The sequence below is a fragment of the Oncorhynchus kisutch genome, linkage group LG15, assembly GCF_002021735.2.
Source record: "Oncorhynchus kisutch isolate 150728-3 linkage group LG15, Okis_V2, whole genome shotgun sequence".
In the NCBI taxonomy this organism is placed as follows: domain Eukaryota; kingdom Metazoa; phylum Chordata; class Actinopteri; order Salmoniformes; family Salmonidae; genus Oncorhynchus; species Oncorhynchus kisutch.
This window is the reverse complement of record NC_034188.2, coordinates 57,592,724-57,618,048: the sequence shown is the minus strand read 5'-3', so window position 1 is coordinate 57,618,048 and position 25,325 is coordinate 57,592,724. Positions and strand designations below refer to the sequence as shown.

Sequence of the window (25,325 nt, the reverse complement as noted above, 5' to 3'; positions counted from 1 at the left end):
TCCTTAGTTGAAATGCACCATTAGTAAAAGAGATCTGTGATGGATGATGATGTGACTTCCTGGAGCCAAGAGACATCAGGATGGAAGGAAATGAATCACAAGGATCATGGTTAAGCAGGAAACACTAGGATGACATGGTGATGACATAATACTACAGAGACGCCTGCCCGCCCTAACGTCTAGGCTGCCCATCAAACTACGAGAAACACTGGTCAGTTACTGGTTGATCACATATCGCCTTTATTAAATACTTAACAACCTCCCCTACAGTGAATGGTTACAAAATGGTACCTCTCATCAAACAGGACACTGTTCAATTTACAAAGCAGTCACTTTTTGCAAAGGGAAAACAAAAAAAAGACACTTTTGTAGCCAGGTCACCCCAGACTTTTCATACCTCTACAGAATTGTGAGTTTATTTTATTTGTTTGAAACTTCAACAAAACAAGAATGTCAGTGTCTGTTTCTCCTCTCACGGTTACAGGCTGCATCGCACTTAAATGCAGGCGGGAAGTCTCTCTCACCAAATGATTTGATTTAACTGTCATGTGACATAGGGAGGAGACAGGCAGATATAAGTATAAAAAAAATAAATTAAAATGATCATAACTCACACATGACAGACGGACACTCATGACCGTTGTGGTTTTCAATTATACAGTTCTGACTCAGTGGCAGAGAGGTGAGTGGAACCTCAAGCAGGGGTGTGTGGGGTGGTGGGACCAACATGGCCAACATAGTCATAGGCATCACCCCGACACACAACAAACAAACAGACAGAAGAGGCTAGAGAGAACACAGTGCTGAAAGAACAGAGGGCTCAAATATTAAAAAAGAAGAGACAGCCGACAGATAACAGACAGAAAAGCACAAAGAAATTACTTCAAATCAAGCAAACAAAAGAGTTGTATTCATATATAATATACTGTACTGTTATAACGCTACAGGCAGAGGGATTGGCAGTAAATGTTCTCTATGTGTTATCTTAGCCTGCGATTGAACTAGAAAAGATACAATGATTGACAAGAATTCTTCCCACGGCGACAGTGGAAGTCAGTGACCTGAAAGGGTTGGTGGGATGGGACAGAACGGTTGATAAAGGGAGAGTTTGGAGACTGGAGTTACAAACAAATGCAAAGGAAAATGAACAGGACTAGGAGGATCATAAATGAGGAAGTACAGCCCATTTAAATCTGTGGACGCTTATGTTACTGTTGTCCAACAATTGTTTTCTCTTAAAGCAGGGAGGAACTCTCATAAAGGGAATACATTTATTTATACATCTGTTTGTTTTAAAATAGAGGTCTCTCTTTCCCAGACTACAACATATCCCTGCCTCCCACACCCCCTCCCTCCCCGGCCCCAAAGTTTGTTATAGAATCTCATTAGCAAACACTGCAGGTGTGACGCCTGGCCAACACGTTCAAACGTTCACCGTCTGTGGCCAGTCCGGCTCCCGCCTCAGTGCGCTCCTTGCTGATGTGTTCAGTGTTCGTGTCTAAAACAATATTCGACCAGCCAGGTGGATAGGTGCAGATATCACTGGCAGAAGGGTGATGCCGTGGGGTCAAAGCCTTTGAAAACCTCCTTCAGAGAAGCATTGTCCTGCTCCGTGGTGGTGGTGGTGTCGCCAGGCTGGGCAGGGCTGTTCCCACCAAAGGGGCTGCCGGAGCCGCTGGGCTTGCTGGCCTGTTTCACCATGGTGAAGAGTGAGGACACAGGCAGGTTGTGGACACCCGCCGGGGCCTGCTCAGCAGCACCAGGGGGACCCTGTCCGGCCGTGGAGGAGCCAGAGGCAGCAGGACCTCCGGTGGACGGCGAGGGTGCAGGCTTGGGCCTGGGCCGGTTATAGCTGTTGTAGCGGTCAGTGGACTGCTCGCTACTCTTCTCTGGCTCCGGCTGGTCCAGGGCAGACTTACGGACAAATAGGGGCTCCTTGGCCTTGGGCTTGGCTGGTGCTGCCTCAATGGGTTTGGGCTCTGTGGGGCCGCTGCTGGGGGTTGTGTTTGTGGTGGCACCAGGGCCCTCAAGTTTACCTGCACTAGGAGTCCGGGGGTCATATAGACTGATCCCACTCAGCACACTGCTGCCACCAACTGCACCCGCTCCCCCTCCACGGCCCACCCCACCTGCAGACAGTAGCCGAGGGTCGTAGGGGGCGATGGTTGGGGAGGAGGAACCGGAGGTGGGTGGAGGGGCTACCGGGGAGACCGTCAGAGGGGGGACAGGGGACTCTGAAGGCTGCTTCAGGGCAGATTTCTGCGGCTGGAGCCGTGGGTCAGCGGGGGCTTTGCGGGCCATTCGAGGATCGGCAGGCTTGTCGACAGGGGTGGGCAACAAAGCAGGAGGCGCCGGCAAGAGGGTTGTTGGAGGGACGAGGGGGAGAGGAGGGGATGACTGCGAGGGGCCGGATGAGGCGTTAACAGTCTTGAGGATGCGAGAGAGCAGCTCAAAGTCTGGGAGGGAGGAGGAGGCTGGGGCGGGGGGTTCTAAGGAGGGAGGGGGGATGGGTGGGGTAGTGGGGAGGGCCGCCGTGTGGATCCGCTGCTGGCTGCGTGAGAGGCGGGGGTCCATGGCTGAAACAGGGGGGATGCCTGGGGGGAGGGGGAGGAGGTCCTGTTTAGGGATTGGGATGGGGATGAGGTCCTCAGGGTTCCATGTCACTGTCTTAGCGTACGGGGGCATGTGCAGGAGAATGTCCTTCTTGATGTGGCTGAATTGCTTCAGCTGGGAGCGCGGGTCCCTCAGGGCCATGCCCATCAGGGGGTCCAGGGGGATGGGCACAGGCTTGTCCCTCAAAACCCTCTCCGTCTCCTCCTCTTCTGCAGGGGGAGCCGTGAGGGGCGGGGGCTTGTACACCAGGGGGGCGTCTGGTTTAGGGGTGAGGGTGACGGTAGCAAGCCGGGCCAGGCGGGGGTCTGCAGGGGTGACGGTGGATGCCGAGGAGGGGTTGGGAGAGTCCAAGGCCTGGGCAGAGTCTGTGGCCCGGGAGAGGCGGGGATCACGAGCCAGCCGGGGGTCCCCCTGGCGGGGGTCCGCCGGTCGGATGGGGGGGTGCGCTGGGGAGCCTTTCTGGAGGCGGGGGTCGCTGGGGGGGCCCTCAGGTTTGGGGGGCCCCTGGCTCTGCTGGCGGAGCGTCTTCAAAATGGATGTGACACTGCCGCCTCCATCCTCATCCTCACTGGAGTACCAGTTAGCTGAGTCACCTAGGAGATAAAGCAACAGGAATCAGTGATGACACCCAGTTTAGAAACCACAACCAGTTCAGAAACCACAACCACCGAAAACTAGGGGTGTGAACGAATTTGGGACCCTTAAAATTAAGAATGTTTTCCCCCCCACAATTTTGATCACAGTGCATGCAGCTGGCTCGCCTGTTCTTTCTTTTTGCTAACGTCTTCGGTCTGTAGCGTGTTGAATATCCTAGCCTATTCATTGTTGACAGGCCCTGCTTTACTGAGGTTACGAGACATTGCAAGCCAAGAAATTTCGAGACACAACATTCCATTGGGAGATACAGCTTTTGATTGCCGGTAGATAGGCCTAGTGTACAGTTCTGACTCTGTCTGCCTGTTGGCTGACCTGCCTATACCGTGCCCCTCCTCTCTCTTTCCGTCCCTGGCTAGCTCGCTATGAAAGATGTGAGTTTATGTCTTCTCGGCAGTACGGCAACTAATCAGTCTCGTCCTTTCCAAAATATACTGAATCTTAGGAGTCAATTCCTAGTGGAAAATGTTTTCTTTCTACTAAATGTCTTGTTAAGTCACGGTATTTCAACTTTAAACTACATTTGTAGGAGAGTGGTCTTGCGAGCAGGCAGGCTGCGCACAGGCAGCTCAAGATAATTTGATTGACAGTTCCTTTACAGAGAAGTATAATGCCTGTTCACTGGTGCTTCAAAACTATCTCTAGAGAAGGTTTCGTGTTGGCATTTAAAAAGCCGTAGTGTACCCTTACAGCCATTGCACACCCTTACAGCCGTAGCCCTTAAGAGTATATGACTGCGGTAGATATGACTTCATTGCCCTTCCCAAGTGGTCATACATACGTAATAGGACCATTATTCTGCATTTACATGGAATTTTATGATATTTTTCTTATAGTTTTAATGAAAATCTGAAAAAATTGCTGTTTTAAACATTAAGCAAAATTGTCCATTTGTCACATCCCTACTGAGAAGCACCTACAATCAGGGCCACGGGCCAATTTTTTCTGGAGTGGATGGTCGGGGGCCGGAACATAATTACAAATAATTTGTAGACTGCAATTTGACCGCAAGAAGCACAAACAGATATAATATTTGAATAAAACATAATTTCAGACCTTACTTACATTTGTATACAATCATATGTACAGTATCGCTCTATTATGCATGGGAATACTTGGGAACAAATTTCCAAAATTACATAAAATTTAAAAAAAGTATTTTAAGTCCAACAATAAAAAAAATATATAAAAAATTGGAAAACTTGGGGGGGCCAAATAAAAACAAACGTGGGCCAAAATCAGCCTGCGGGTCGTCAGTTGGAGAACCCTGACTTAAATCAATGTCAGTGCCCAAGATAATTAGTAAAGTATCTCACACAACAACAGCTCCACCTAGCGAGGGTGTAGAGGCCAATTGGAGTCCCTAATCTGATCGATGGGAATATATTACACAACCACAGCCCAGAGGATGTTGACTCTGCTGAGGGATTCCAGTGAGGGTCAATGGTGTTATACAGACATTTTCTGTATCCCCGGGATACATATACACTACCAGTCAAAATGATTGGGGTCACTTAGACATTTCCTTGTATTTTTAAATAAAAGCTAATTTTTTTTGCCCATTAACTTAATATTGATCAGAAATACAGTGTAGACATTGTTAATGTTGTAAATGAATATTGTAGCTGGAAACGGCTGATTTTTATTGGAATATCTTCATAGGCGTACAGAGGCCCATTGTCAGCAACCATCACTCCTGTGTTCCAATGGCAAGTTGTGTTAGCTAATCCATGTTTATAATTTTAAAAGGCTAATTGATCATTAGAAAACCCTTTTGCAATTATGTTAGCACAGCTGAAAACTGTTGTTCTAATCAAAGAAGCAACAAAACTGCCCTTCTTTAGACTAGTTGAGTATCTGGAATAACAGCATTTGTGGGTTCAATTACAGGCTCAAAATGTCTCAAAAATAAGAACTTTCTTCTGAAACTCGTCAGTCTATTCTTGTTCTGAGAAATGAAGGCTATTTCATGCGAGAAATAACCAAGAAACTGAAGATCTCGTACAACGCTGTGCACTACTCCCTTCACAGAACAGCACAAACTGGCTCTAAACAGAATAGAAAGACGAGTGGGAGGCCCCGGTGCACAACTGAGCAAAAGGACAAGTACATTAATGTCTAGTTTGAGAAACAGACGCCTCACAAGTCCTCAACTGTCAGCTTCATTAAATATTAACCGTAATACACCAGTCTCAACATCAACAGTGAAGAGGCAACTCCGGTTGCTGGCCTTCTAGGCAGAGTTCCTCTGTTCAGTGTCTGTGTTCTTTTGCCCATCTTAATAATTTATTTTTATTGGCCAGTCTGAGATATGGCTTTTTCTTTGCAACTCTGTCTAGAAGGCCAGCATCCCGGAGTCGCCTCTTCACTGTTGACATTGAGACTGGTGTTTTGCAAGTACCTTTTAAGCCTGTAATCGAACCCACAAATGCTGATGCTCCAGATACTCAACTAGTCCAAAGAAGGCCCGTTTTATTGCTTCTTTAAATCAGAATGACAGTTTTCAGCTATGCTAACATAATTGCAAAAGGGTTTTCTAATGATCAATTAGCCTTTTAAAATGATAAACATGGATTAGCTAACATAACGTGCCATTGGAACACAGGAGTGCTGTTTTCTGATAATGGGCCTCTGTACGCCTATGTAGATCTTCCATTAAAAATCAGCCGTTTCCAGCTACAATAGTCATTTACAATGTCTACACTGTATTTCTGATCAATTTGATGTTATTTTAATCAACAAGAAATGGGCTTTTCTTTCAAAAACAAGGACATTTCTAAGTGACCCAAAACTTTTGAACGGTAGTGTACATTTGTGACCAAACAAAAGGAGACAGGAACACTGTAAACTTTCCACTGACTTAAGCAAGCACTTTTCGGGGCTAAAACCGTACAACTTATGAATCATACGATTAGCTTTAGTTGTGTCCTAAATGGCACCCTATTCCCTTTATAGTGAACTACTTTTGAACATGGCCCAAGCCAGGGTTTACATATGCACTCGACTCAAACGTTTTTAATGCGCTCTATGTAGCCTATACGGGTGAGTGCGACCTCTAGTCAGTATTTATATTGTGTCTGTATCAATATTGCATAGTTCTGCAGTGTTTGCACTGCCAATACACTGTTTATACTGTGTCAGTGGGAATTGTTTGTTTTGTCTATGGAGAATTGAGATGGTGCCTGCAGTAATTTCCCATGGTGGTGCATGCCAGGTTTACCAGGCCCAGGAGAAGTGCTTATGTTATTGCCTGTGCTGGCTTGCCGTTATATTAGTGTCTAAGCAAAATAGACATCAATACCGTGTCGACGGCTCGAGGGCCACATCGGAATTTCAACATTTATCGAGGGGAAGGGCAGTTATTTGAAAACGTATAGTTCCATTATAATTTCAACAGACTGTACATTCTATCTAGTTTTAGACATTCAAGAGTGGCCTGGGTGGCTTAGACTGGTGGAGCACTTCAGCAACTCTCCTCCATCTTTCCTATCTCTATATCCTATCCAATAACCTTTTCTTTTCTTTTTTTGAGTGGCCTGGAGTGTTTTTCAACCCCCTAGAGTCAAAGCCTGGGGGGGGTTCTACTAAGCTAACATATGGAATTGTTTTAAGATGATCATACCAAGGATCATTTAGATATTTGATTTAGAATTTTAGGACCCATTTAGGTATAAAAAAATATATTAAAAAATGTTTTAATGAAACATTGAACGTATGTTGCCCCTGGTCTACAGTGTGTGTGAAGAGCGTACCGTCCACATCCCTCTCTCCTCCCCCCTTGGCTAGTCTGGCCCTCTCCTCGTCCTCCTGCTGTTTCTGCTGGATTCTCAGGAACAGCATGCGCTGGGCCGGCGGCAGGAAGTCGGGCATGCCCATCCCCGCCTGCTGACTGGCTGAGCCTCCGTTAGCAGGGACGTCCGGGCCTCCCATGGAGCTCTGGTTTCCTCCCGATCCTCTTCCTTCTTTCTCGTCCATCCCTCCAAAGCCCTGGAAGTCATCACCTGGAAGGTACAGGAGGAGGTTGAAAACTACAACACTCAGACACATTACAGCACAGGTTTAGATTCCATCTGAAATTATATTGGATGGGCCAACATTAGTCTGATGCGAACAGTGACTGTATGCTTAGTTCATTGCCCCAGGACTACCTGACATGATGACTCCTTGCTGTCCCCAGTCTACCTGGCCATGCTGCTGCTCCAGTTTCAACTTCCACCTGACTGTGCTGCTGCTCTAGTTTCAACTGTTCTGCCTTATTATTATTCGACCATGCTGGTCATTTATGAACATTGAACATCTTGACCATGTTCTGTTATAATCTCCACCCGGCACAGCCAGAAGAGGACTGGCCACCCCACATAGCCTGGTTCCTCTCTAGGTTTCTTCCTAGGTATTGGCCTTTCTAGGGAGTTTTTCCTAGCCACCGTGCTTCTCCACCTGCATTGCTTGCTGTTTGGGGTTTTAGGCTGGGTTTCTGTACAGCACTTTGAGATATCAGCTGATGTACGAAGGGCTATATAAATAAATTTGATTTGATTTGATTTGATTATGTGGTACGCTGTCAGCTCAGTTTACCTTCCTCCTCCACCCCGTCCATATTCATGTCTTGCTGCTGGTTGAAGAAGCTGTCAAAGAAGTTACCCCCTGGAGGAGGTCCGGGTGGCATCATGGGCCCCCCTTCTGAGCCAAAGCCTGGCATCATGGGGGGTCCTCCGGGGCCCATGGGCGGGGGAGGACCCATTGACATGTCTGGGGGCATCATGCCAGGTGGGGGGAACCGAGGCGGAGGCCCACCAGGCCCACCGGGGAGCCCTTGGGGGCCAGTTGCGCCAGCTTGGCCTGTGGCAGTTCCTGGGGTCTGACCTCTGTAGAGAGAAGAATTATTGAGGTTCTTCCTAGTACATACTCAAACTATAAAACCCACATAAATAAGTTTGGATGGATGTGAAAAGCTCACCTGTGATTAGCTAGTTTCTGAGCTAGCTGTCCCGTGGGCTGCACCTTGATCTCAAACAGTGAGGGGATCTTCTTCCCACCGTTGCCGGAGCAGGGGGGTGGGGGGCCCATGGATGGTGGTGGGGGACCATTGGGGTTGGGAGGGCCTTGGTAGGGGCCACTTTCTGGGTAGGGGGGAGGGGGGCCAGGACAGGGACCGGGCCCTTGGGTAGGCCCTGGGCCGGGGAGGCCGTTGGGGGACATGGGGCCCTGTGGTGGCCCAGGAGGTCCAAAGTCCCCAGAGCCAGAGTTGTCAGGCGGCCCTGGTCTGGGCGGTGTCGGGAGCAGGCCCACCCCTGGAGGAGGCTTGGGAAGGGGGTTGATCCCCTGCTTCTTTAGCTCCTCCACCTCCTTCTCATCCTCAGCTCCAGCCTCGGCATCCTCCGCAAGCATCTAGGAGATGAGAAGGTGGTCAAAAGGGGTTAACAGACTAACACAGACAGAGCAAGAAACACCAGAAATGAGAAGAGAGTGAGTGAAAGTGTGAGAGCGTTAAAGAAACAGAGGTGGTGTCTAAATCCACTTGAGGAAGGCTCACCTTGTTTAGCAGGTCTTGGGTGTCGTCGGTAAGAGGCTCGTGGGAGAACATGCATTCGTCTCCATTCACGCAGCTACCGGTGGTGTGGAACAGCTTGCAGGGGAAATCACGTGCTGGCGAGTTAAAGAACTATGGATGGCCTGGATGGACTGAACTCACTCAAAGACTGTTTCATGGCCATATAGGCCCGATATTCATAATGCGTCCCAGGGCTAGCACTGGTATAGGCTATATTAAACTTGACAACTAGTATGGCCGTTCTAGTTATGCTAGCTGTAAACACATACTGAAGGGAATATATGAAATGTCCTATCTGATACAAAGTGGACTGCAGGTAAAGGATATCATGCATGTAGGGGCAGTTTTCAGCCCGCGCGCAGAAGCCGGTGATGTAGAACTTGCAGAGTTCTTTCTTCTTGGGCAGCTCAATATCGTGGCTGAAGTTGCAGTGTTCCCCCTAGAAAGTTGGCAAAGAGATAAAACGATCAAAATCACATTTGGACAAGATTTTAAAAAGCAGTTGACGGTAACATGTTAGAAGAATGATTTGACATTCTATTGAGAATGCCTGGCAAGAAAATGATCTCCTCTCAAATTCCATGATTTCCTTCTTACCCAAGTACAGCGGCCCTCCATGTAGTACTTGCAGATAGCTTTCCCTTTCTTGTCTTGGTGCTTGTCCCCCTGGTGCTTGTTGTGCTGGCCTCCTCCTCCATCCTGCACCACAACACAAACAAACAGGTTCTATTTGGCCTTGCGGTGAAGTCTTCCAACGATTACAAGTTTTAAAGTGTTATCAGAAATCCAACTTGTACAGGTTGAGTATTCATTCAGAGGAGCGAGCAGGTCTGTAAGGTGTTGGTTTTATTCTCACCCCCATGTCCCCCATGTCTCCATTGTTGTCCTCTTCGTGACCCTGGTCTCCACCCCCTCGGCCCCTCCCTCGGTTCCGCCCTCGGCCTCCACGGTTCATACCACGCCCTTGTTTCCCACGGCCCCTTCCCCGCCCACCTTTGCCACCTGGTAGGAGCAGGGAGAGAGACACTTCATCAGTGGGCTACAATGGAACAAGACAGGCAACCATTTGGATCGGGTGCAAAGCACGTTTACTTAGGAAGGACATCAGAACAGCTAACCTAGTATGTATATTACAGTAGCATGACTAAGTATTGTTTAGTATGAATAATTCTGACAGCCAACTCACCCCTTCCACGGTCTTTGGACTTCCTGTACTGAGAGTATTCATCATAGTCATCTTCACCCATGTGGTCATAGTCATCATCTCCATACTAGAACACAACATCAATTGGATGAGGAACAATTCAGAAACAAGAATATACTTTCCTGAGATTTTCAGCACTTTGCTGCTTTAGCAGCACACCAGTATGTTTGATAGATCATTTCACATTGTCTGTGCATCTGGGGTGAGAGGATGACTGTCTTTGACTCACCTCCATCTCGTCTCCTCCTCCTCCTCCTCCTCCCCCTCCTCCGTACATCATCCCTTCTCCATCCTCGTTGTCTCCACCTATCTTGCCCCCTCGCCCCCGACCCCTGCTCCCTCCTCTTCCTCTACCTCCACGCCCTCCTCCTCTCATGCCTCCTCGACCTCGTTGGTTCTTCATACGACCTTTACCTCCTGTGGAGAAAGAAAACAAAACACTGTCAGCACCTTGTGTCAGCATATGAAAGGCACGCGGCGACCTGCAAGCAAACTAGTAACGGTTGTTCAATTCACCTCTGACCCCATTTTTGCTACCTCTGCCCCCGCGACTGTTGCCCCTTCCACCTCCATCGCCGCTGCCTCCCTCTTTGGCCTTGCGATACTGGTTGAGCTCCTTGGTAAAGTCATCGTAGTCTTCATCACCCATCTCCTCGTCCTCCTCTCCCTCGTAGTTCTCCTCTTCATAATCGCCGTAGCCCCCGTAGCCTTGCTTGTCCATCTTTACGTAGCTGCCCTTCTTAGACATGGGGCCCCCGTGGCCGGAGGACGGGGCTGGTGGGTAACCTCCAAGGGACTGGGAATCAATCAATCATTGTTAGACCACTGTGATTACATGGTAGTAAACAGATTAGCAACTCCACAGCAAGTATCTTCAATCGTTAATTTGAGCGCCGCCATGGGGTAACTTACAGAAGGGGTGTACGTAGGGCTATAGTCCCGATACTTCCTCTTCTCACCTGGGCTGTAGTCAGAGTCATCGCTAAAGTCTGAGTGGTCATCACTGGAGGAGGCATGGCGCTGTAACACCACACACACAACAAGGAAGGAGAGATAGGTTGAGTGAAAAAGTACTTAGAAACATCTTTAGACTACAGTAAGAAAGCAATAACCTCTCTGATCTGAAGGGTCTGTATCGGACGATGACAGCCAGAACAGAGCTGGATGTGAACCACACACACACTCTTACTTTGTGCTTGGATTTGCGTCTCTTCTTGGCTCTCCTCTTCTCCTTCTCCCGCTCCCTCTCTTTTCTCCTCTTCCTCTTGTGGCGGCGGGCCTTCTCGTCATCCTTCTCATCGCCGCTGGCATGGCGCTCTTTGCTGCGGTGAGTTTTCTCTGGGGGGACCGCCTCTGCTGCTGCTGTTCCTTCACCTTCATCTTCTCCTCCTCCTCCGGCGCTGGGCTCCTCTGCCACCTCCACCTCTCCACCATCATCCTCCAGCTCCCCCTCTTCCAACTCACCATCCTCACGCCTGTGACAGAGGACAGATAGACAGGACATCAAAATGCTGTTCAAGCCACACTCAGGTCTCATCCGTGTAGTTCATGTTTGGACTCACAGTATGTGACAGGTAGAGGGTTCCTGGGTGGTGAGCATTCCATTCCTAGACACCCCCACACACAAGACTATAGCAATCAGGGATCAAAGCTTTTTGTCTGGGGGAAAAGTACAGTGGAATAAAATGGCATTAACAACCGCGACTGCTAGTTTGGGAATTTGGATAATTCCTTTTTCATGGTAGAGGTAACATTGCGAGTTTCAGGAACCTGTTTTACACATTTTATATTTATAACTTGTATAGCCCGAGCGAGTCACTTCCCTCATGTTCTAACTCGAGTAATTCAATTTGTAGGTTTCAGACGCTAATTATGGCATTTCCTTGTGTGTTTCTGTACGTTTGTCTTGACAGTGGAGATAACACGGTTATCCGCAGGGCCAATCAGCTGTTGTTATCCTATGACAATGTCTGAGAGCTGCGTTTGTCTGAACTCGTCAAACAGTCACACCACCGTTCACCCACAAACCATGACACACCGTAGGCTGCTCTGCTGTAACACTCTGATGAGTTAAGAATGTTGTGGTTGGGTGACTGGGTTGGCTGTTATTGCGGGTGACATGAAGGACCTAGTGTCTGCTGAGAGAGTCAAGAGGGCCAGATCATGTTTTTATTAGATTGACCACATCGGCATAGGCCTACCGACTGTATGCTGGAGATAGGACTGCTAGGGTGTAAAGTTTGTGAGGCGTGTCAGGGATAAGGTGGGTGTGCTCTGTGGTAAACAAATTATATGGCAGTTAATATATGGGACAGCAATCAATAACAGCAAGTTTCTCTGTGAACAGCATTTCAATATAGGTATGACATTTCCATGTGAGTGTAGTGTGTACACTGAGCTTCACTGTTTTGTCTCTATGGTCTGGGAAAAGTTGAGAGTGATGCAACTATTGTGATGTAACAGGTTGGGGGAGGGCGATTCAGTAGGTCCCAACTTGCTGGACTGGACATGGGCAATCCGTTGGCTTTCATTACGCAGGGTGGATTCAACATCAACATACAACACTATGTCAAGGACATTTCGAAATCGAGTTAGTCATTCCTGTGCATGGAGACAGAAGTGTTTACATCAAAATAATCTTAAACAGTCTGCTATTTATCAGTGAAGACAGAGTCAATTTCATCTCTCAACAGTCCTCAACAGCATGCAATATGCTTGCATAGGAGATTACAAATATTTAACCAACAACCAATACAAATCTCAAACTATATTACAACTGGAATAGCTAGACCTAAATGTAACTAGAGAACACAGACAACAAGAAACAGATACTTTTCCCTCTTGCCAGCTTTCAAGGTGTAGTTTCACACAGAGACACCATTGCATGATTTACTGAAATACACTGCTGTGACAATAAGGCAGGCGTGGCGGTGATAAGTAGGATATGACCACCATGTCCATTTGAAGCCTCACTTTAGTCATCGAGTCCAGCCTACAGAGTTAACAGATATTTGCTGACACTGATCAGAGCAGGCTTGAGTAACAGCCTTGCTTTCAGTGTCTGGTATAGCCTAATTTCAAAATGGTCCAGGTTAGGCCTTTATTTTATTATTCAAATACAGACTGGAATAGAATTGACTTTTGTCCAAAGTACGCAGAAATGGTTTGGGTAGTAAAACAATGAGTTAGATGTAGGCTATAGAATAGACTATACTCGTGAGCATACAGACCCAATCTGTGCACATAGGCCTATAGGCCAATTGAAACAAATAAAATGTAAACTGATCTCTCTTTATACTCACACCACACGGTCCACACCAAATCATCAACGTACTAAGTTCCTATCTAGGACATGACTTTCCTCCTGGGCCAGAGGGTTGCTGGGTCTTACTAGTCTCCCGCTCCTCCTTACATTTAGTTATCCTAAGTTTACTCTCAGCCAGAGAGGGACCACATATAGACCTAGTCACTCTTAAATAAACCAAATTAATCTAAACATTTTTTTTCTCCTTCATTGTCAATGGCATGGTTTTACAACCTGGCCTAAAACAATGGAGTCCACGTAATTTAACTCAGCACAGCCTACCCTTAAATCAAGATCTGCCATGGCAGTCACACAAACACTCACGTCCCTCAAGAGGCGCAGGGAGGCCATTCTTGATGAGCGCAGAGCTTTGCATTGCTGGGGGTTCTATAGACTGACATGGGCACACACATAACAAAGGCTCTACTGACACAGCTCTGACTCTTGGCCCCTTTCCCTAGTGGGGTGCCAGGTACAAGTATTGAGGATTCTGTGGAAAAAGGTTTATCATGAAAACACTTTATCATGATTTTGCTCAGTTCAGATGCCAGCCAAGCCAACGTATACTTCTGCAGAGGTGTGCCACTCCCATTGGCTGGGAGAATGCCTAACCATTTGCCTGTGCAAAGAGATGTTAGGGTCTGGCCAAACCCGATCTTGTCTTGTACTAAATTAAAACTTACTCTTACAACTAGAGGTCGACCAATTAATCGGAATGGCCGATTAATTAGGGTCGATTTCAAGTTTTCATAACAATCGGAAATCGGTCATTTTGGACGCCAATTTTTTCCCCCACCTTAATTTCATCTTAATTTAACTAGGCAAGTCAGTTAAGAACACATTCTTATTTTCAATGACGGCCTAGGAAAGGTGGGTTAACTGCCTTATTCAGGGGCAGAACAACAGATTTTTACCTTGTCAGCTCAGGGATTCAATCTTGCAACCTTACGGTTAACTAGTCCAATGCTCTAACCACCTGCCTCACGAGGAGCCCGCCTGTTACTCGAATACAGTAAGAAGCCAAGGTAAGTTGCTAGCTAGCATTAAACTTAATCAATCATAATCACTAGTTATAACTACACATGGTTGATGATAGTTTATCTAGCGTGTCCTGCGTTGCATATAATCGATGCAGTGCGCATTCGCGAAAAAGGACTGTCATTGCACCAACGTGTACCTAACCATAAACACCAATGCCTTTCTTAAAATCAATACACAGAAGTATATATTTTTAAACCTGCTTATTTAGCTAAAAGAATTCCAGGTTAGCAGGCAATATTAACCAGGTGAAATTGTGTCACCCCTCTTGTGTTCATTGCACGCAGAGTCAGGGTATATGCAACAGTTTGGGCCGCCTGGCTCATTGTGAACTAATTTGCCAGAATTGCATGTAATTATGACATAACATTTTAGGTTGTGCAATGTAACAGGAATATTTAGACTGATGGATGCCACCCGTTAGATAAAATACGGAACGGTTCCGTATTTCAGTGAAAGAATAAACGTCTTGTTTTCGAGATGATAGTTTCCGGATTTGACCATATTAATGACCAAAGGCTCGCATTTCTGTGTGTTATTATGTTATACTTAAGTTTATGATTTGATAGAGGAGTCTGACTGAGCGATGGTAGGCACCAGCAGGCTCATAAGCATTCATTCAAACAGCATTTTTGTGTGTTTTACCAGCAGCTCTGCTGTTTATGACTTCAAGCCAATCAACTCCCGAGATTAGGCTAGTGTAACGATGTGATGTGAAATGGCTAGCTAGTTAGCGGGGTGCGCGCTAATAGTGTTTCAAACGTCACTCGCTCTGAGACTTGGAGTAGTTGTTCCCCTTGCTCTGCATGGGTAACGCTGCTTCAAGGGTGGCTGTTGTCGTTGTGTTCCTGGTTCGAGCCCAGGTAGGGGCGAGGAGAGGTACGGAAGCTATACTGTTACACTGGCAATACTAAAGTGCCTATAAGAACATCCAATAGTCAAAAGGTATATGAAATACAAATGGTATAGAGAGAAATAGTCCTATAATGCCTATAATAACCTCAACCTAAAACTTGTTACCTGGGAATATTGAAGACTCATGTTAAAAGGAACCACCAGCTTTCAGATGTCCTCATGTTCTGAGCAAGGAAAACGTTAGCTTTCTTACATGGCACATATTGCACTTTTACTTTCTTCTCCAACACTTTGTTTTTGCATTATTTAAACCAAATTGAACATGTTTCATTATTTATTTGAGGCTAAATTGATTTTATTGATGTATTATATTAAGTTAAAATAAGTGTTCATTCAGTATTGTTGTAATTGTCATTATTACAAATACAATATATATTTTTTAAATCGTCCGATTAATCGGTATCGGCTTTAAAAAAAAAAAAAAAAAAATTAAATCGGTATCGGTGTTGAAAAATCATAATCGGTCGACCTCTACTTACATTATGTAGTAGCCTATTTCAAACTGAGATTACAAGGGTTTTGGTTTATTAACATTACAGTAATAAAGGGTGTATATGAAAATGATAGTCATGCTGGTTCAATTTCCTGACAAATGCGATTTTGCAAACAGACGAGTCAGGAAATGATAGCACTCACTACTGCCAATTAGATAAGGCTCTAGTCTACTCTACGCCAAGGAACAATGCCAAGGGACTATTAACAGAAAAGAATGACACTTGGATCCAAATATATAGCCTAATACAAATAAATAATCCACAATCTAAGGATAGGCTTGGATAATCACGTCAAACAAGAAAACCTTTACTGTTGCTATAACGTTGTGTGCGTGCACTGGACACACCCTATGTGGTTCCAAGTGCATAAATTGAGTTAATACTGAAAGTACCAGGTACAATCACTAATGTATACTCATGTTTTCGCTTACAAATACATTTTACAACACTATTCATGCATCATCACAACAGGATTACATCTTAATTTAAAAATTCCCTAGTTATCAATTAAACTACAAACAATGGGCCTTTATCAAAATTATGGGAAGTACTTACTGTGAGAGGTTTTCTTCACATTCTGCACTCAAAAGCATAGTGGTCTCCCCACTTTATTATTAGGGTTTGTGGAATGTTATAACTTGGGTTGTTGGGGGGGAATGAATGTTGCTGACAGGGCAATCAGGTAACTAAATAGGGAACATTTGTGTTTTACTTCACTTTTTAGACATCTGAAATGCTTTGCAAACGTTCAACACAGTTCTGGGATTTGGTGGGTGTTTGGAATAAAAATCTAAAGTAAAATAGCAGTCTGTCCTGAGAAGGGGGAAACTTTATAGGGGCACGAAATTAGGCGATTTTCCTGAACGTGCATGGAAGAAAATCCATTCATGTACAGATTTAGTAATTACTTTTTGTATGGGTGGCACAAACACATTCCAAGTGGAGATTAGAACGATAAAATAATTGTGCAATAACTTTGGTTACATTGTTGCTGACTAGTTAGTATGATCAATTGCACGCCTTGGAATTGTATGAATTTCATAATTGTTAGTGATTAAATGTTCTATCAATAGCTAGCTAGTTGGCTTAGTTAACGTTAACCGGCTTAGTTAACGTTAACCTGTGGACCAATAGTTAGCTAATAGAAGCAATTCATTTTATTCGCCGATTCAAGAGGGCTCGGTCTACTGGGTGACAAATGTTTTCAACACAACTAGCCAGTTGCTACAAAGGCAGGCACAATGGCGGCCTTTGGTTTACTAGCTAGTCTGGCCAGATTGGTCTGGCAAGCTAGCTATCAAAAAAGAAACTGCGTAGTTAGCTAGCGTAACTCGTTAGCCACGTCGTTACTTAGCTGGAGTGCCAATAAAGGAAATACATACTATTTCCAACGACTGTCTAATGAAATCAATTACAATCATGTCGTTAATCTGACCTGAAATACATAGAATGGAATGATTCATTAGGAAACGGATTTAATTCGCCCTATTGGCTCGGTGGATAGTTTGCAAACTGCCTTTTCTTTCACGAAGGGAAGCCAGCTAGCCAACTAGCTAGCGAGTTGGAACCTTAGCTAGGCCTTTCTTTGCCATGTAATTTTGCAAAGCTTTTGTGTTTAAAAACGTTTGGACATCTAGATAATTGGACATATATTCAGAAATTAATTAATTTTAGCTAGTTAAGTTAATGGTGGACAATTAGCAAGCAAAATAATATCCTCTTTTTTTCTTCATTCGGTCTTTACTTTGATGGGGATGCAACTTTGCTGGATCAGTTATTTGAACTGATGGTCATTTCTTCATAAAATAACTTCTTGAAATACTTATTCAAACTGAACAGATCCCATGATCATTTTTGACCTTCCAGTTTGCGCTGAGCAACGTTTCAAGATGGCGTTCGTTACCTCTGTACTTGTTCCCCAGAAAAAGGCGACTTTAATCCCTTTGAAAGAAAAAAATGAAAAAGAAACCCGTGCTTTTTATGCCTAAAAAGCACAGGACAAATAAATAGTTTGATAGAAATATGATTGTAGAATTACTCGACCTTTCGTCAGTGAGAAGACTGTGTTCGTGGTTGGTTGTTGTTGGGGAGTTTGGATGGACAGTCATGCTTTCCACAGCCATTTCCTCTAGCTACATTTAGGTGCAAAAAAAATTACAACTCTACTGGCTTATGCGTCACTTAACTTGGATCTACAGTACTTGTTAATGGTTTTAGGAAGAGTTTCAGTTCATAGTAGTCAATTCCCCACTAACAGTTGTTAGAGAAATAGGTAGAAATTGTGTCCTGAGGTTCTCCGTCCTACAGTTGCGCTGTAAAATGAAACTCATCCACTTAAAATGGCTGTCTCCTCCAAAGAGAAGGGGCGGGATATTCCGAACGTGACGACATAAACATTACGTTCTCATACGTTTGTCACGGAAATACCCGAACGTTCTTCGTTCAGCGGTTGTCAAAGAGCACTATTTGGCATAGGTGCATATCTGCAGCCAAGGGATCTGGATTTTAGGGCACATTGAGGTATTCTTCTGCTTGTCCAGTAATTTGAACAAGTTCACCTTTCTCTTAGATAGTTGGCCCTCAGTTCCCTCTCCATGACATGACTATTGGCGGTAGCTGTGGACGGCAACGCGTGTCCCCTAGTCTGTGTGCATGTCCTGTACTAATTATAATTCACGATTAAAGCCACAGTCAAATTTCAACTTATCAGTAACCTTTAATTCATTGATTGGTTCAACTGTTTTGCCATATCACAATAAAATAAAAACCAAGGACCAGGGGCCTGTTGCACAAAAGTAGAATTAAGACATCCGGGATAAATGACTCAGCTGAGCTCAATGAAGCCAAAACATGTGCGTCCAGGCTTAATTGGTTGCACAAAGACCAAGCCAGGATGAGCAGACACGGATTCATTAAGCCAGGTGAAACCAATCCTGGATAGGTGCGCGCTCACGGCTCACTCAAATAGACCCCGCCACAGATCACAGATTAACTGATTTACCATGGCAACTAGAGCCGCGTACTTTTCCCCGTCGGAAGCACAAATCCTCATGGAGGCATACGAGGAGGTAAAAGATATAATTAAGAAGAAAGGCAACACCGCCACAGTGATAAAGCAAAGAGAAAAAGCGTGGCAAAGTATTGCAGACCGCCTGAATGCGTAAGTAGTGCACAATTACACACTCACCGCTCCGCTGAAACATCACAATTACAATTCAAATATTTAATTCACATCTCCAAAAATGCAGTTGTACTGTAATTATGAAACGGTTAAATTTTTTATTGAAATGCACTGCAGATATGAGTGAAATTGTGTAAAGTAACTCCATCACACTGTATAAAGCTATGATACATTTTTAGATATTTTTACTGAAAACAAGACAAAAATACCAAGTAATTTTTTGCAGTGTGACTCCATTAAATGTGGTGTGTGTGTGTGTGTGTGTGTGTGTGTGTTAATCATTATTTTTCTTTCCTCCCCTAGCTCCAAGAAGATGCCACAGCTCAAAATAAAAATGAGGTATATTCTCGTAAAGTCAAGTGAGCCATGACATATGAGCTCTTATTGTGAGCACACAGGACGGTGGCATCTTTCTAAGTTTTTTTATTTATTTTCCCAGCAATCAGTACAACCAAGTCATCGTTATAAGGCATCGCCCTCTTTTGCCCACCCCCCCAGCACCAGGTGTGGCCACTAGCCTATATGAAGGCCCAAAATTGTGTGTTCCTTTCTGCTCTGACAATGGCATGCCCATTCGTGCGAGATGTGGTGGATGAAGAAGCACTTGTGCTGAGGAGAGCCTTCAGGCGAGAAAGGGTCTTCAGGGACCGGTTGGACCCACTGGCCTTCCCTGATGACCATCTATATGAAAGATACAGGTTTTCTGCAGATGGCATCAGGTATCTATGCAGACTACTGGGTCCCAGGATTAAGCACCGCACTGCACGGAGCCATGCACTGAGTGTGGAGCAAATGGTTTGTGTGGCCTTGTGCTTTTTTGCTAGTGGAGCCTTCCTGTACTCAGTGGGGGATGCAGAACAGCTGAACAAGGCCACAATTTGCCGCACAATAAGGAGTGTGTGTCTGGCTATCAAAGCATTAGCAGATGTCTTCATCTCCTTCCCTGGCCACAGAAGACTCTGTGACATCAAAGAGGAGTTCTATAGGATTGCAGGTAAGAGGATCTACAAATTACAGGACAACTGTTAACACATAGTAGGATACTCATTACTTTGTGTGACAGGTTTCCCCAATGTCATTGGTGCAGTGGACTGCACACACATAAGGATAAAAGCCCCCTCAGGTGCCCATGAGGCCGATTTTGTGAATAGGAAATCCTTTCACAGCATTAATGTTCAGGTGAACATAACTTTTTGATATTGTCCATTGACGAACACTCTGCATTGCCAGTGATGTGCATTGATTGGTGTAATATTCCTCATCTTATGATTTCAGATGGTCTGCAATGCTGACTGTGTGATCAGCAATGTTGTGGCAAAATGGCCTGGCTCAGTCCATGACTCCAGAATCTTTCGGGCCTCTGAAATCTATCACAAGGTAAGCCACACAACCCCTATTTATAACCATCATGGCTGTGTCAAGAATATCACTGTGTTTATGAGGTAGTAATGATGAGATTTTGTGTTGACAGGTGAATTCTCTGGTGTGTTGCTGGGAGACAGGGGGTATGGCTGCCAGCCTTTTCTCCTGACACCTTTCACAGACCCCCAGGAAGCACAGCAGGCCTACAACCATGCCCATGCCAGGACCAGGGCCAGAGTTGAAATGACCTTTGGCCTCCTGAAGGCACGCTTTCACTGCCTTCACAAATTAAGGGTCAGCCCTGTTAGGGCATGTGATATTACTGTGGCTTGTGCTGTCCTCCACAATGTGGCCTGCCTGAGGAAGGAGAGGGCCCCCAGAGTGCCACCAGCCATGGACTGGGACAATCCGGCAATCTTCCCTGATGACGACAGTGGTCGGCTGCTGAGGGACCAATATGTGTTGAATTATTTTAGTTAGTATGTGTGCTTTCAATTTTGGTTAAATATGTCCTGCGGTGGCAGAGGAATGTGGTTTTTTTTGGGTTCGTTTTTTGACGAATTTGGCCTCTTATGATGTTTGTGCGGTATACTGTGTGTAATACAAGGCTGCAGGGAGGCTACTGCATCCATTCATTTGTCTGTTCAGTTGATGTGTATGGCTTTGTCCTGCATTTATTTTAGTGTGCAGACATGCAGGGTGTGTTATATACAGACCTTTGAATGTGTATGTATCATTTTGTATAATATGCTTGGATTCTGTGCTTTCCATCTTGTAGAGTCACTGTGACTTCAGTTTCGAAAGGAGCTGATGGTTTACCTGCTTTGTTTTGTCCTTATTCAATAAAGGAACATAATGTTACACATTGTGTTTTTATATTCATATGGAATGTGTATTTGTTTATATGACAGAGTACTAGGGCCACACTGAAGAAAAAGGATAAAGTCATACATTTATGAGGCTGGTTCTTTCTGCAGAAAAGCTACATATTGTTTTTACAGTTTTGATACTTATGACAATGTGATACTTAATATTCTGGCACATCAGCATGTCTTTGTTTATGAAACCATACTGAAGTACAATTTCACGAAATGCCCCACATCTGTCATTTTAACAACTGTCCACCTTTAAAACAACTGGTTACAATATTATGACTTGTGTTTTTTTTCCCCTCTGTGGCCCTAATATTCTAGCCTTAGTCTATGGGAAACTGTAAATTATCTAATGATAGCAACATCTAAAAATCATTTTTTATCCAAAATCATTGAAATTAATGATCACAAACGTTTAAATAATAACAGTGGGTCTAGTTATATGTGATAACAATGTATAGTGAGCAGTGAAATAACTATTGGTTTCCATTTGTGGTGACTGCTGACTGACATTAGGGATGAGATTAAATAGATCCTGGAATTTAGCCTGGTCTGGAGCAGGCTAGCTCCACAGAATAAATCTCCATGGTAATTTATACCATAACATATCCTCCTGCCCCCTATCCATCTTTAGTGCAACCGGATTACGGATCAATTGAGCCAGGATCACCAAGATATCCTGGCTTAATCCCTTATCCTAGTTTTGTGCAACAGGCCCCAGGTATAGGCTCCATTGTTCATGTTTTTGTTGCCATGGGAAACTTTGTAAACAAATGTAATAGCTTCATGTTTTAATAGTAATTTCCTCTCACAGAATGTCTGAGCACTGCATGTGAAAATTTTATAAATACATGTGAAAATTTTATAAATACATTTCTTCCGCTGTTACATTTTTGTTGGTATGCCCATGCTATGATGGTATCAGTGGAGGCTCCTCAGAGGAGGCATCCTCAGTGAATTTTATTTAAAATAAATATTTTTAAATGTTTAAAAAGTTATCCTTTTTAGATAAAACTATACTAAATATAATCACGTCACCAAATAATTTACTAAAAAACACTATTTTGCAAAGAAAGTTTACAGTAACCTCAACAGCACTCTATAGGGTAGCGCCATGGTGTAGCCCGAGGACAGCTAGTTTCCGTCCTCTGGGTACATTGACTTCCATTCAAAACCTAGGAGGCTCATGGTTCTAGCAATGCACTGCATAAAATGTGGTGAGTAGTTGACTCAATGAGAGAGAATGACAGTAGTTGAACAAATTTCTTCCAAAATGAAGGAGAAGTGAGAGAGAGAGTCATTTTTTTCACTATACTTCGCTAGCAAATGCAGCTAGTTAGTTTAGCCTACTGAAACACCCTGCTCAAACAGAGGGGTGCTATGTTAGCTAGCTGGCTATGACTTTCCAACACAACACTGGAACTCTTCCAAGTCAAGGTAAGCTTTTGGTTTTGCAAATGTATTGCCACCGGGGCCTGCCTGTGTAACTGCTTGCTGACTACACTGTAGCGTTACTGCATGAGTGTAGCGGGTTTACTAACGCATTTCTATTAGCTATGCTGACTATGACGTTACTTTAGCTAATATGGTGGCAACGATGTAGGATTCGGCTTGGAAAGTCTTTTTCACCTGGTCACAGGTGTGTTGTGCATTGAAGTACATAAGCGAAGGGAAGAGGTGAGAGGAGGAGAGCGCATGGATGCGAGGAGGAATACAACGTGGCTGCTATGAAAGTGAACTGTGTTTACCCATGCTCAGCGGTGTATTCATTCCCCCGATTCTGCTAAAACTTTTCTTAAACGAAACAAAATGGGTATAAGCATACCTGAATTTGTCCAATAGAAACTCTTGTTTGCAACTGTTGGACTAATGATTACACCCTATATCAGCTATATACAGGCAAGAGTGTGCAGGGCGGTATTGAATGTCATGTCTGTCACTGTCTTTCACCTCAAATTTGTCTCTCGACCTGTGTGCATCTACGTTGTGAACTGTCATTCATAGGCTAGATTGTAGCAACCGCATGATGGGTATAGGGAAAATCATGTATTAGACTAAATCTATCGCTGTTACATTGAACTGGGGGAATGGAATATGAATGACAGTCATCCAATATGCTTTAATAGAAACAAGGCCATGCTCATGAAAAAAGAATTGTCCTCTCTCATCTTAAATGGCACTGACCGACACTGGCTGGTATGCATATGTCTTACAGTGAGAGGAAAACATAACCAGGAGATGTCCTAGTCTTTTGATAAAGTCACTAATGTTTAAACCTCAATGAATCTGAGTGTGTACTGGTCTACTCTCCTCTCAAACATTTTTTGATACAAAAATCAGAATCTTGAATGAACTTAATTTGAACTTTACCCGTTGTCAGCTGATTTCGTCTTTCTGCTGGTGGAAATATGAGACAAAATATCCACAGCAAATTATTATTAAACCGACTCAAAACACGGGTCTCTGTGTATCTATCAGGATTTGTTTGCTCATCACCTAAGGGATGTGCACAAGACGGAAGTACATCCATGTGATGCATGCATACTAACCGAAGTCTTGCAGGTATTTACATGGTTTTGTGCATGTGCCAGGTGATAGAAATCTCAAAGGCAGTACCATCACTCTAAAAGGTTGGGTGAATAATACGGTCCTGTGGATAATTTTTTCTCTCACATACAAGTTCAAATGCAATTTCGTTCAACATTCTGGCTTGTAAGGAAACTTTCCACGTTTTTTGCAGTGCTTTAATTCAGACTGTGTTTGCAGAAAGCTTGCCTGACAACTCAAACTGCATTTTTACGCTGCTCTATGTTCGCTACAGAATAAGTCATGTCCGTGGGCGTAGCGTAGCGTTTGGGTAGCCAGGTAAGCAGAAAGCTGGTATCAGAGTCTGATCTATTAGGCAACTAAATGATATACTTCTCAACAGATGTCTTAAGGCCCCTAATAACTGACACAGGGTCATATATTTGTTCATCCCCCAGTAATGTGTACTGGTTGGGGAGGCAAGATGGCGGGTATGCTCGAATGGTTGTCAGACTTGGAGATGGAGTCAGGGGAACCCATTGAGGTCGGTAAGAAGACGGGCAGGGAAAAATTATGAAAACATTTTAATTTCTTCCGTCCAGAGGGAACGTGTGCTCCGCACCACGTGACTGGGGAGAAGAACTGTGACTTGCGTTCCTCTCCAGAAAACAGGGTGCCATTGAAGGAGTGATAACTGGGGTGCCGTTAAGTGTTGAGGGTCAACTGAAGTTGAAGATTCCTGGTGTCTGTAATGCTCACCGTTTGGTGTGACGCAGATCCGGTGGAGAGCGTAGTGAAACAGAGTAGACACTGTCTGTACTACTGAGTTTTGATGCAGAGTTTTTACCAGATAAATTCAAGTTAGGATGTGTCAGTTATACCGGGAGAGCTTTTGTCCCGAACCCATTATGGTGTTTTAGGTTTCAAGCTTATGGTCATGTGGCAGTAGTGTGTAGGAGAGACATTCCGAGATATGAGAAGTGTGCAGGAGGACATAAGACAAAGGAATCTGTAGTATCGGTGGAAAAGGTTGTGTGTGTGTGTGTGTGTGTGTGTGTGTCAACCTTTAGGGGTACCCATGGTGCTGGAGATCAGAGGTGTCTGGTGAGAGAAAGGCAGGTTGAGGTTGCCAGGATCAGAGTAGTGCAGGTGTCATTTGCTGAGGCACTGAAGAGAGTAGTAGAGGAAGATGGGTTCACTCTTAAGGAAAAAGATTGCAGTCAGAGTGCAGTATAACTGCAGTATGCTGCCAGTACTGTGTCCAAAAGAACACTGTTTTTTTTACTGCAGTAATTTTGCAGTGTAACTGCAGTTAGAGTGCACTATAACAGTACACTGCAGTTATTCTGCAATTACTATGTCCAAAATACCACAGTCGACTGCAGTTACTGCACTTATACCGCAGTTTCAAAACTGCAATCTTTTTTGGTAAGGGCAGGGTGAGGAATCCTAAGAGGATCCCTGTGAGTAGGACGAGGTCAATAGAGAGTGATAGGAATAACATGTGCTCCAGTAAGTTTTTTATTTGTTGCCGTTCATAGCCATGGTGGTCAACTGTACCGCAGGAATGGAATGTAAATCACAGAGGATAGATGTTGTGGTGGCAGCTGT

At 44.6% G+C, this 25,325-nt stretch overlaps 1 protein-coding gene across 2 annotated transcripts; it reads right to left on the bottom strand.

Annotated features, from left to right (window-relative positions):
- Positions 1-216: 216 nt before the first annotated feature.
- Positions 217-18,244, bottom strand: zc3h4 (zinc finger CCCH-type containing 4). Of its 2 annotated transcripts, none has more exons than XM_031790625.1 (14): positions 17,817-18,244; positions 11,212-11,497; positions 10,935-11,042; positions 10,539-10,818; positions 10,252-10,439; positions 10,005-10,089; positions 9,675-9,820; positions 9,416-9,517; positions 9,146-9,257; positions 8,801-8,910; positions 8,225-8,655; positions 7,843-8,132; positions 7,020-7,268; positions 217-3,206 (listed from the first exon to the last, which is right to left on the bottom strand). In XM_031790625.1, exons 1-14 carry the CDS (start codon positions 17,894-17,896, stop codon positions 1,540-1,542), a joined length of 4,134 nt encoding a protein of 1,377 aa, XP_031646485.1. In that variant the 5' UTR covers positions 17,897-18,244; the 3' UTR covers positions 217-1,539. The 2 variants fall into 2 exon arrangements, with proteins under 2 accessions (XP_031646485.1, XP_031646486.1); XM_031790626.1 differs by lacking the exon at positions 17,817-18,244 and adding an exon at positions 11,585-14,145.
- Between the last annotated feature and the right edge of the window lie 7,081 nt (positions 18,245-25,325).